Here is a 13,554-nt window from a genome sequence, read left to right as displayed (position 1 = left end):
GGGAGCATTGATCTGCTTGAGGGTAGGAAGGCTCTACAGTGAGACTTGGACAGGCTGGATGAATGGGCTGAGACCAATTGTATGAGATTCAACAAGGCCAAGTGCCAGGTCCTGCACTTGGGTCACAACAAGCCCTGGAAAGCCTGTGGGTTCGGGGGAAAGTGTGTGGAAAGCTGCCCAGCAGAGAAAGACCTGGGGCTGTTGGTCAACAGCTGTCTCAACATGAGCCAGCAGTGTGCCCAGGTGGCCAAGAAGGCCAACAGCATCCTGGCCTGTATCAGGAATAGTGTGGCCAGCAGGACTAGAAAGGCCATTGTCCCACTGTACTCAGCAAATGGTGAGACTGCCCCTTGAATACTGTGTTCAGTTTTGGCTCTCTCACTACAAGAAAGACTTTGAAGTGCTGAAGCAGGCCCAGAGAAGGGCAACAAAGCTGCTTAAAGGTCTAGAGAACAAGTCCTATGAGGAGCTGGTGAGGGAACTGGGATTGCTTAGTTTGGAGAAAAGGTGGCTGAGGGGAAATTTCATTGCTCTCTACAACCACCTGAAAGGAGGTTGTAGCAAGGTGAGTGTTGTCTGTTCTCCCAAGTAGCAAGCAACAGGAGAGGAAACTATCTCAAGTTGCACCAGGGGAGGTTTAGATTGAACACGAGTAAATATTTCTTCATTGAAAGGGTTGTCAAGCCCTGGAACATGCTGTCCAGGGAAGTGCTTGAATCATTATCCCTGGAGGTATTTAAATACAGGCAGATGTACTGCTTACAAGGTTTAGCAGCACACTTAGTAGTGTTAGACTAATGGTTGGACTCAATCATAAAGGTCTTTTCCCCTAAACTATTCTATGATCAGTAAAAACTGAATGCAATTAGCTTCAGGCTCCAACAGTATATGTTAATCCGTTCCAAGAATGAAATTCACAAAAGAATAAGAACTCTCTAGTGTTTTAGTCGGAACTTCCAACAGCTGCACCCACTGACTCACTCAAAGAACAGACCAATTGTATGTTGCTGTACCCAATTTAAGCACCACCAGATACAGCATCCAACAATCACTGTTTCCCAAAATTGTTCAAGTGGCAACATATTAAAAGAGAGTTTGGCTTCATATTCTAGAGAATTGAACTTGAAATGACAAGCTGGATTGGCAAAGCACTTTGCTCATCTACAATATCAAAAATTTTGTTTGAGTAAGATTACCATGGAGAGAAAGCTTTGGAGCAGGACTTTGAAGAGATCATAAAATCCCCTAGAATTTGCAAAACAACCTAAGTGCTGCTTTCTCCACTTACCTTTGACCAAATGGTACCTTGCAAGTATTCTCCAGGATATAGCTGCATTTACACAGAACTGTTCACACAGCACACAGGGCTCAATCCTGTCAGCTTCTGCACATCCTATCAGATAGGTACCTCACTAAGTGCTACCTCCTCAGTTTGAAAATACCTGTGCACCAGCATCTGGCCTCCAAGTACTACTTGTTAGCACAATATACATGTAACTCATTAGCCATTCTAGTCTAGTTCTGCAAGCAGAGTCAGATGGAAACAGCCAAACTTAGATTTTGGAAAAGCTATATGCACTTTTTAATCCAACTTCCCACAAAATAAGGAAGATCAGTATCTTGTGTACTCACTGTCTCTCTGTTGCCTTCAGTAACCGGAAAACATTTATACTTGCTTACCTTCTTGATATGAGCACTAAACAATTTCTATTTTAATCAGAAGTATAACAGATTTGAAATCATAGAAATTTAAGTCACTGGAGTTAATCTAACAATATTCGTATTAAGGTAGTGTCTTACTGCCCCTCTATTCCCATGAAAACTCTGTGGCTCACAGAACCCCTTGCCCAGTTCGGCAGCAGTTAAGCTCCAGTTCTCAACCCAGAGCTCTCCCTATGCCTCTGGAGCAGGAGCAGTGTTTGGAAAACACTGCCACCTCACCACAGAATCTCTTTGCCTCCATGTACACTCAACTCAATTACTGGTTTGACAAGCAAGACTCAGAGCACTGGCCACAGCAGAACAGGAAAACCTTTCCCAGCAAACATGACACAGATCTCCAGGAGTACTGAAAAGACACTGTACCATAGGAACTACGTTTCTCACAGCTAACAGTTTACTGACACTTGAGACCATCTGAACAAAAATGAAACTTTGAACAGAAAATAAAGCATTATTTAGTAGTCAATAACAACAGTGAGATGAATGAAAGAACGCCATATAAAATAACAGAAAAAATTGCCACAAGGTCACTGAAGCGACTGCTAGAAACCTGCTGATCTTTATCTAAATGGCCAAGAGGATGTTTTACAGATAACAGAACCTACAAATCCCACTCCAGCAATATGTTTATCTTTCCTTCTTCCATTTTTCGGTGTGACACACACCCACCATCTGCTGGACAAAGTGCTGAACTAATCCAATTAAAAGAGTTTTTTTGGTGCAAGAACTGCTTTACCATTATGTTTACCTGAGGCAGATGCAAAACAGCCTGGGATGTGTGGAGACCATATAGTGCTGTAAACGACCCCTTCGTGGCCTTTAAAAGTGCGTAATGACTTCCCCACTGCTGGATCCCACTGAATAAAGTGAAAAAAACAAAACAGAACACAAAACCAGCATTAAGGCACACGTTCAGGAAGGAAAGGATTTCATACATAAAAAAGCATTATGCACACAGAAAGGACTAAAACTTCTTTTTACCATGCATCACAAAAAGCATTTGTTACTTAAACTGGTATCAACTGAGGGATAAAGCAACATCTCAGTTAAAACAGAATTTAAGCCTCAGAGTAAAAATAAAGAGGAATGTTGTTTCTTAATGCAAAGAACTATCACATCAAAACCAAACAATTGTCACCTCAGAACACCAACATACCAGCTTGGCTGTTTGATCCCATGAACCAGACACCACTAGCTGCTCTCCTCTGGTTTGGCTCCAGTCAACACTATATGCCTATAAATGACAACACAAGTCCAGTTTAGAAACAGCAAGTTTGAGACTCTAGGTAGAACAAGTTTCATGAAATAGATTTGGATGTGCAGATTGTATCATGATAAGCTAAAAACAAAACAAAAACAACAAATAAAAAACCCCCAAACAAAACAAAACACCAATCAAGCACCACAAAGCTGATACAAATGACATTTATTTGAAAAAAAAAAAAGGTAATTTTACATCTCAATCTGGCATTAAAGGTGCATATAAGCTCAAAAAATATTAAAAAAGGTAAACATTAGCCAAAATAGAGGGGAAAAAGTAACAAAATCTACATAACCCCATCATCACTATGAGCTTCTACCACTAGAAAAACCCATAATTGAGACTGATTTCTTATCTTTGATCCAAATTTATTCAAATATCTACAGTTTCTAAGCACTAGTAATGTAAATATGCTCTCTCTTCACAGCTGACTATGAAGTTGACTTTGAGGTTTTAGCTGACTAACAATAAATACCTTTTTGTATCTAATTCTCATAAGAAATACATGCCATAAAGTATTCCTGATTTTCTTATTTTTCCAGGTTCTATGACACTTTTTTAGCATTCATATCCTCAAACAAATAAAATTAAAATCTCACCTTCCCTCAAGACACAGTTCATCTACTAGGAAATTACTTTTCATTGCATAGTTGAAATGAAAGTTGAAAGCTCCCTTTCTTCTCTAACAGTTTCACAGGATCACATAATGTTAGGGGCTGGAAGGAACCTCAAAAGGTCATCTACTCCACGCCCCTGCCACAGCAGGGCCACCAAGAGTAGACCATGCAGGAACACATCCAGACTGATTGTGAATGTCTCCAGAGAAGAGACTTCACAACCTCTCTGGGCAGCCTGTTCCAGTGCTCTGTGGCCCTCACAGCAAAAGTTTTTACTTATTATTTACATGGAAGTTCCTATGCTCCAGCTTGCACTCGCTGCCCCTTGTCCTATCATTGGACATCACAGAATCTGGTTCTGTCCACCTGATGCTCACCCTTCACATATTTACAAACATTCATCAGGTCACCCTTCAGTCTCCTCCAAGCTAAAGTGACCCAGCTCCCCCAGCCTTTCTCCAGAAGGAAGATGTTCCACTCAATCATTTTCGTGGCTCTGTACTGGACTCTTTCAAGCAGTTCCCTGTCTTTCTTGAACCAAGGGGCTCAGAACTGCACACAATATTCCAGATGTGGCCTCACCAGGGCATAGAGTAGAGAGGGAGGAGAACCTCTCTTGACCTACTAACCACACCCCAGGATGGCATTGGCCTTCTTGGCATTGGTCCCTGCCTTGGCAGAGTGTGTTTTAACTCCTTCCTTCACTGGTTTTTCAGCTCTACTGCCTCAGTGGAAACTTTCAACACTCTTAAAAATACTTCAGGTCTTCAAATCCAAAAGTTGCAAGAACATGTAAAACTTCCATCTTCAAATTCACCATACCTTTATCTACGTGATGGAAGGTGCATTCTACTTGTCCAGATCTACCCAACATCAAAATGACTCAGTAAACTGCAGTGGTACATGAACAATTTCAGTGCTAAAGTGGATAAATATTAGCTGAAACAGTTTGCTTCATCTTCTGACCCAATCAGGCTGTCTATGACACTTCTCAGAAACGTGGCCACTACCTCCCAATATTAGGTAGCAATGCTTTCAGTCAGGCTACTAACCACCAAGGATTTGTCCTCCAGCTGGGACAACCTAGTTCTAGCACAGCACTAGATCTAATCTGTAAATCAGCATACTAGATGCCATGTTTGTTTTGGATAGATGGAATCATGCATTAAATGACAGCAACCCTGTTTTGAAGGTGAAAGTATCTGGGTTTGTGTCACCAGATAAAAACCAAATCACAAACAAACCAAGAAGCTGGACTGTAAAAAAAAAAAGTCCAACAAAAGCCAAAGTTTTATATGGAAGCATCCTGTATGAGAAATGAAATTGAGGTTCCTATTAAGTATTTCTATCTATGCTAGATTCAGCTTAAAGTAACTGGTTTTCACCTGTTTGCATAACTTTCCCTAAGTGGAAAGCAACCACTGCCTGCAGAAACCCAGAGCGCATTATCTGCGTCTTTCCTTTTTTATTTTACAATGTACTGCTTCCCATATACAAAATGGTGCTCTGGCATTTTGTGCTATCTCCCTTCCTTGAGGGGTTTATAATGCAAATGTACCAGACACTCAGACAGCAACTGATAAAAGCCAAACAGCAAACTCAGGAGTAGTTCTTCTGTCTGTTTTTCCAAACCAGACCTTTACCTCCTGTCTTTTTCTACTTTTGCCATCTAACTACAGTACTATAGCTCACCAAAACACCTTCCCTTTTAACCTGGCTCCTCCCATTAAAATAGTAACAATGGCAACACACAAGTACCTGCTCATATTTTAAGAATGGAAGACATCACAGTCTCTGAAGTGGCTCCTGAGTTCCTCACAAGAATTAGTCTCTCTCATTCCCCCTGATTCTGTGTAATGGCCTGTGTTCCAACTCCTATAATGTTGTTTGGAAGTGCTCCTAGTATGCCTCTTTGACACTAAAGTCTTATGAAGTCAGCTCAGTTGGAAGTGTCTGGCTCTCATATTCAGATCCAAGATCTTCCAGAAAGAACTAAGTCTAAGAAATACGCACCTGCATCACACAACTCAACCAGCCCCTGCTTGCGGCAGATCTACTGCATGGATAAGGCACACATATGGCTTACAGCTCACTCACAAGCTATCAGAACACAGCATCTGTTGAACATGTGTTGCAACATGGGTCTATGTTCACACAGCAGACCTGGCTGGGATGCCCAGCAATCTGCAGCTCCATCAGAGGCAACAGAACCCAGGCAAATTCTCATTTGGGCAAGAATTACGAACAGAACAGACAACAGGTTCAGAAAAAGAAAAGCTATTTTCCATTTAGCATGTGACAGGTCCAGGTTGTGGGAAGAGAATGAAAAGAAGGAGGTGGGGAGGACCACAAAAGGTTCACTTTTATTCTTCTTTCCTTTTCATGCCATCATCCAACACAAACGTACATACACCTCAATGGAAGCTGTGTTGAACAGCTGGGAAAGACTAAACACAGCATAAACCTTAGTTGTGAACCTTTTAGTATTTTATCTTCAATCACAACATACATTAATACTAGTTTATGCCTAAACAGCACCAAGAAATGCCACAGGCAAGATGAAGAGTTACAAAACCATAAAAAGTAATTAAAAATACATGTTTGACTCACTTTACAAGACTAACTTAATTCAAGCAGTGTATTGTCTCACATTCCAGTAAGATTTCATCAAAACTAAAGTAAATTAGTCTAACTTATTAATGACATTCAACATTTGGTTAGTGCTGGAATAAAACCCATTGTCTTTTGATAATAAAGATGCAATTTTAAATTAAAAATGCACATTGTTTTTGAAGAAGGAAAATAATCCCATGTAGAAAACAAGAGAGAGATCCTTGCCAATTTTATTGCTCCAGAAGTATTCTAAAATGCAGTGACAAAATTGTTATTAGAAATGTCACACAGGGATTAAGGATTAGGAAGGTAGTCAACACATTTTCAAGAGCATCATCTGCCAGTGTTTACCACAAATCACTAGGTAGTTTCCTTCTGAGATCTATCCACTTAAAGTACATTGTAAAGAATCAGTACAGCCCTTTCCTGTCTCATGATAAACACTCAGCCCATGTATCCTATACTGTTTTTCTAACTCATGGTTGAATGCACTCACCTCCTCATGCTACCTGCTAAACTAAGACTGACACAGAAATGTTTACTTCAAACAACAGATGGTGTCACAGAACCAAAATAAACTTAGGGACAGAATTGCAATGAGAAAAAAAAATTAGTACTATGCTTTGCCTACATTTTTCTGTTACTGCCATCTACCTTTGAACACTATCATAAAATCCTAATCACAACTACAAACCCATATTTCAAAATTCTTTATTTACATGGAATATGTATTACATCAAAGTTGAAAAACCACTAAGAAATGAGGTACAGAAGATACACTTAGGTAATTTCAGTCACTCAGCTTTTAGTTTTGTGCTTCATATCTGAAAAAAAATCTCAATGTCTTTTTGCATACAAAACTGGATTTCATAGAATGGCTTAGGTTAGAAGGGACCTTAGACATCATCTACTCCAACCTCCCTGCCCTGGGCAGGGATGCCTCTCAACTAGACTCAGCAGCTCAAGGACTCATCCAACCTGGCCTTAAACACCCACAGGGAGGAGGCATGCACAACCTCCCTCGGCAGCTTATTCCAGAGTCCCACCACCCTCATACTGAAGAACTTCTTCCTAAGATCCAGTCTGATTTCCTCCATAATTTTTTACCAACTACATATCCAATAGATTATTTTATTCAGATTTATTTCATTTAGATAAAGTGTCAATAATGCAGAACAAAACTGATTGCATCTGAAATTCAAAGACTCGACAGAAGTGAGTCACAAGAAAGGCATGAAAAAGAAAAGAAAAATCACTCGAAGACAAATATACTAAACCATGAATGTCCTCAAAAACATGCAAATACATTTATGAGTGCATTAATATGACATTTTTTCTACCATATAACATTACATAAAGAAGTGGAGATTTTAACAAAATAAAATGCAACAGTACCAAATCAAGGCTGAAAAATACATGATGCTAATCAATAGGACCTCATAGACACTAGGATGGAAAAAAGATAAGCAATTTCCAGGTAAAACAGAAGTCCTAAAGATCTGCATAATGTGCATCACTCACATTATCCTTAAGAATATATCCTCAAGGACAACACTGCTATATACATTAGCTATCTGATTTAGACCTATCCAATAATGCTCACCCAAAATCACAGAACGGCTGCAGTACTTTCACACAGTATGAGTGCTTAGCCTATAAGAAACTACAAACACTATTTTTGAGTATATTAGATTTATGCCATTAAGTGGTGCATACTACAGCATATGAATGTACATATGCAGGTATATAACTTTATATCCAAAATAACATTGGATCTGTGGTTTGGATTTGTAGCAAAGTTTAAAAATAGAGAACCCCACTTTTGAAGGTAAATCCACAAGAGTTTTTACGTGTTTGCCTGGTTTACCTCCTGGGTGTGCTCTTTATAGACTTGCAGTGGACCTTTGGTTTTACTTGCATCCCAGATTTGCAGAGATCCATCTCCACTAGAAGTGATCAACACATGTTCATTGTTCTCACTCCAGGTCACATCAAACAGGCCATCGTTCCAGTCAAAACTAAGTTGAAAAAATAAAGATATTTTGTCTGTAATAATACACAACACAAAACTCTGAACTAGATACATGCAAAGACAGTATTTCTTTAAATCATCCGCTTTACCATTTTAAACAGCATTTTAATATATTTGAGTTTCCAGTAAATCTCCTTACAATTAACTCAATTGTTAAATGTCAACTTTTACAACTGTATGCCAGGATAGGTTAAGTTAAAGCATAAATGAGCCAAAGACTTCTCACACAGGCAAACAGAAACTGAGGTACCACATCTCAGTATCTTCTAGAGTTTCTCCAGCATGTTGCTACAGAGGTAGAAGCTCTTTGTAACAACCATGGAAATAGAATTGCGTTGAGGGAGCTCTATCCAATGCACACCACCATTAGGAAACTTGAATCACAATGAAAAGAAAAACCAACAAAAAACCAGTCATGACCACATTAAAGATCTTTACACTTCTTTAAAAGGCCTTTCAGTACACCAACAATTCATCATATGGGATCTGACATCACATATAAATTGTTCTGTAACAACTATCAACGATGTTCTTATGTAATAATAAATATGAATTTATTTACCCCCTTTTCACTGAATCTAAGCTCAAGTTAAAGTTCACAGCAGCCTGCAGTAATGATGAAGGAAAGGCACAGAAGCAGAATGTTTTGATAGACAAAATGACACAGCTTATAGCTTAGAACATTACAGGACTTCCTACAAAACCAGAGCACTTAGCAGAACTTAGAGTGTTTCAAAGAGTCTTGCTTTATAATTATGAATTAAAACCAGTTTCTTTGAATATGACCGATTAGTTGTTCAACACATCTATTTCAGCCCTCTTAACATCTCCTTCAAAATTTTATTAAAACAAAAATGTAGGTCAATGATAGTATGAAATCTCCTCCTTCACCTTTTTTCTCCTACCATCCAGAAGACAAATTGAACTCCTCTCAAATCCTTAGGATACTCCATCTTCTAGGAAGAAGCTCCATGACTTTATGCAGCTTTCTGCTCTATCTTCAGTACAAGTAAATGATAAGGGCATAAATGTAAGTGGCAATGAACTGCTCATTAATAGCTAAAACTTTTAATTTCGTGCTAGGGCAGAAAGGCTACTTTTAATTTACTCTATCAGCTTTCTATAAAACTATTTACGCTACTATGCAACGTAAAATTATTGTTTGCACACGAAGACATGTATTCAATAGATACTACAGCATGGATATAATACTTTTTATTACTAATAACCCAAAATATTTGGCTTGTGTGTTGCACTCACAGGTACATAATTTTTTCCCTTGCAAAATGAAAGGTTAAACTTGTTACCTCCTAAGCAGAACAATCCCAGCTTCATTTTGTTCCAGCACTGCCAGAGTTCCACAACCTAAACCAGCAAAACATCACAGTTAGTTCCCCCCATGCCAATGGAAAGAACCACAGTTCTCAAGCAGCTTCAGTGTACAGGCAGAAAGGGCATCTGAACTTTAAGAGGCCAAACAATCAGCAGCACAAACATCTTATGTTCTCTAAAATTGTATTTAATTCACATTAGATTGAGTTGTGGTGGTTGGTTTTTGGTTTTGTGTCGATCTTATTTTAACTCCAGCATTACCTGTAGCTTAGGTTGGAAAAGAAAAGCATCAAAATGCATCTTCCCCATGAGCTTCGTTACAGACATACCAGCACGGGGTTCCTTTTTATCTTTTTGATAATACACTTTTTCACCCTCCAGCCCCTTGAAACTAGTAATACGAACACAGCTCACCAAGAAATTATTCTGTTCTGAGAAAACATGCATGAATATTGTTTTCCCATATGACTAGAATATTGTCAAAGCAATGCCACCTCTAGAAATTGTATTTAAATTGAATGCTTTAGGAGCAATATTCCCACTGGTAAAGGTCTCAGTGCTGAGAGCGCTCTGCCTGTATCTTCAGCAGGACGGCAGAGGCATCAGGGCGCCTGTGGACATGCAGGGACTGAGACTAGAACAGCTAAACTTTTTAAGGAGAAAATATTTTCAGACATTCCATTCACACAATGTATGTTTCTACCACTAAATTTATTATCAACGCTATAAGATTAGTACTTCTATGAGAATGTCTTGAGAAAAAAAAAAACAACACCAAAGCAGAGGGTTTGTATTTTCGTATACCGCCGAACGGGCAGGTTGTAGACGTCAGAGGCAAGCGCTAGACTCCCGGCTCCTCCGGTGCTAATCCCAGCCCGGGCACAAAACACACGCTCTACCAAAGCAAAACAAAAGCAAGGCAAAGGGAAATCCCCAAACGCATTTGCAGACACTGACTGTCCTTCCGGACATCCGAGTCTCCAAGCACAGGCGAGCCCCACTGAGGAGCCGCCGGCAAGAACACACGTTAACCATTATCCCACCGCCCCGCCCGCACCTGCGATGCCGTAGTACTGTGAGGCGGCGCAGGCCACGCGCCCCGGCCAGTAGGGCGAGAACTCCACCGCGTAGCCGTGCAGCCCGGACAACCGCAGGACACCACCACCATTGGGGCCCGCCGTGCCCATGGCCCTACCCGGGCCCCGGCTAAGACGCGGCGGAGCCGCCGCGCGCAAGACCGCGCCGGAAGCGCCCCACCCGTGGGGCGGTACTGAAGCTCTAGGGCCGCCGCCATCTTTATTGAGGGTAGAGGAGGGTCTGGCACGTTGTCACGCGGCTGGTCGCGTCGGCTCCGTCCCTCCGAGCTGGCACGTCTGAGTTTGGCTGGAGAGACGAAACGCTAGTGCTTCAGAGGCTCCCTGGGGCTCCAGGAAAATTGGTGCTGGCGCTGAGTAGCCGTCCCGCTCTGCCTCGTCAGCAGCGCCTAGCGGTCACACCAACCGACTCTGAACGCGGCGGCCTTGGGCCTCAGTGGCTGATTCCTCCGGTGTAGCCTTGTCCTCTGATCTCTTCAGAGGAAAGCTGCAAGCTTCGGAGGGCCTGCTAGGAAACGTACTATTTGATACTGTTACGCTTTCGTACATATCCCAGTGTGGCTCGCAATTGCAGGCCATCTGGCCCAGAGCAGGCCTCCCACCACTCAACAGCTTCTTCCCACTATAAACAAATTGTGAAAATCTCCTTCTGGTGCTAAGTAGATAGCTTTCAAGCTTTAGAAACAATCTACTTACTTTATATTTATATAAGACATAAATCAGCTTGTCGTGTGTTTGTCAGCTTGGATGCATGAGATGTTTCAGTCATGATATAAGCAGATATGTTAGGTGTCATTTTTCCTTTTGTAAAGCCCTTCTATCTCATTCTCTAATTTCTTGAATATATCTTCATATGTTATCATTCTTCTTGTGATGCAGTTTCACTTTATGGAAGACCATTTCTAAACAAACTCAAGTTTTCCTACACTTGTGCCAACTTCTGTTTAAATCAATGGGAATTTTGTCTTTGGAAAAGGCAAAAAGGAAGCAGGGACAGTCCAGGCTTAAAAAATATTTTAGCAGAGCAGCAGCTGCAGCTGTTGTTTTATTCCATTCTGTGTGTGACATACAGGACTTTAAAATACAGACACTGAGATTATTCCAGTTTGACACAAACACCTATAATTCATTATAATGACTCACCTATATGTGTAAAATACAAAAAATACAAAACAAGCAAACAAACAAACAAAAAAACCAACAACAACCAAAAAAACAACCCCAAAAGTATTATTCTGTACTTTAGGAAGTTACAGCAAAGGTGAATCAGATTATTTAATCAAGGTTACATCATGGAGCTTGGAGGATGTTTGTGTATTCCTGCTGTTCATACTTATATTTAAAACTAAACCTTGACTGCAAAATCTCTTGTAAAGTCACACAAATGTCTAAATGCTTAAACTCACACTCGAATGCAGGTGACTGAATTAGGCAGTTCTACTAATTCTTTGATCTCATGGTAAAAATGAAAGCAGATACAGTTATCAAGCAGCTTTGCAGGATTTTAGAATAAAATCAACCAGTGCAAGTGAAGCTCAGTTTAATACATCCTTTGGATTATTACAGCAGCTCTCAAAAGTCTCACAACTGGCAATTTATAGACTGAATTTACTGACAGACATCATATGAGATCAGATTTTTTACCCCTGGGGCAGAGAAATACCTTAGTGAATTGGCTGCTGCCGGCCAAATTCCACCAATTTTAGCCTCTGTGGAATCTTTTTAATCAAACGTATCTTTTAAAAATTCCAAGTTAGAAGGCAATTTTCTGAGCAAGTGTTTCTAAAAGTAATTGCCCTTTGTGACTGAGATATCAGTAACAACGTTTGAAGAGATACACAGCCACCACGGTGGCACAGTAAGTAAATCTGGGCGCTGTCCTTTGTGAGTTGGAGTCAAATGCTTGATGGTGTAAAGTCCTGTTGCTCCACAGATGATTTGTCACTGATATATCTGAATATTGGGAAGGTTTCATCAAGTGCATTTTCAAATCCAGTTGATCTTTTGTAATGAGGGAAATTCCACAAAGGAGTTATGCAAACAGGAAGAAGTTCTTATCAGTGGTCCAGCTTTGTTTTAAAGACAGATTAATTTTTGTAGATGTAAAGATTAAGAAGTGGGTAAAAGGTTACAAGGAAGTCCTGAGAGAAGTCCAAATTCTCAAAACCTTTTTATTTTTTCACAGATAAGTTTGTGCGTTCAGGTTTTGATGATCCTTAGAAGTAAGAAACAAAATAATACAGGGAATGAAATTATTTGCACAGATTTCAAGATAATACAACTAAAGAAATGGAAGCTATTTTACAAGCAAAGAGAGAGGGGCTCCAAACCCCAAAACTGCTAAATGTTATTGTATTTCCTCCACAGCCCCCGGGCAGCTGAGTAAATTCAAGATACACGAAGGATGACCAATCACAGTAGCATTTTTTATGCAGCTATTGAAACCGGATGATCTGCCAGCCAGCGTTTTCCAGCACCAAACAGACACATCCCACCTGTAACGCTAGATGGCAGCCATGTTCCACGTGAACACAAAGCCCTCAGTTCTCAAAAATTCCCCTAGTACACTGAAGGGGTTTTTTTTGGGTGGTTTTTTTTTTTCCCCTAAAGCAGCATCACTTCAATGGAAAACAAAACAAAACAAAAAGAAAGAAAAGAAGTTGCTTAGTGTGTGACTTTTAGGCTATATTTACACTGCAGCCGCTTCTCTGAGCATAACTCACAATCATAAGCATTAGAATAGGTGGTTGAGATGCTTACAGCAGTATCTCCATTACCTGTTCTGGTACAAACAGATGTCCCTCATTCCCTCAAGCTTGCTGGCTGACAGCTAGCTTAGCTTTGAGCAGGGCTGGTAACCATCACTGCTGTATACACGAATCC

At 40.3% G+C, this 13,554-nt stretch overlaps 1 protein-coding gene across 1 annotated transcript in view; it reads right to left on the bottom strand.

The window, feature by feature from the left end:
• PEX7 (peroxisomal biogenesis factor 7) overlaps positions 1 to 10,764 on the bottom strand; it is a 42,318-nt gene extending 31,554 nt beyond the window's left edge. The window contains exons 1-5 of the mRNA XM_054394252.1: positions 10,635 to 10,764; positions 9,553 to 9,610; positions 8,081 to 8,231; positions 2,879 to 2,956; positions 2,471 to 2,579 (exon numbers count right to left, since the gene is read on the bottom strand). Coding sequence (XP_054250227.1) covers positions 2,471 to 2,579; positions 2,879 to 2,956; positions 8,081 to 8,231; positions 9,553 to 9,610; positions 10,635 to 10,764 — 526 coding nt within the window. The remainder of the gene's footprint in view (positions 1 to 2,470; positions 2,580 to 2,878; positions 2,957 to 8,080; positions 8,232 to 9,552; positions 9,611 to 10,634) is intronic.
• Between the last annotated feature and the right edge of the window lie 2,790 nt (positions 10,765 to 13,554).

Source organism: Indicator indicator, chromosome 2 (genome assembly GCF_027791375.1).
Source record: "Indicator indicator isolate 239-I01 chromosome 2, UM_Iind_1.1, whole genome shotgun sequence".
NCBI classification, from domain to species: domain Eukaryota; kingdom Metazoa; phylum Chordata; class Aves; order Piciformes; family Indicatoridae; genus Indicator; species Indicator indicator.
The sequence above is the reverse complement of the archived record's forward strand: the minus strand, read 5'-3'. Positions and strand labels throughout refer to the sequence as shown.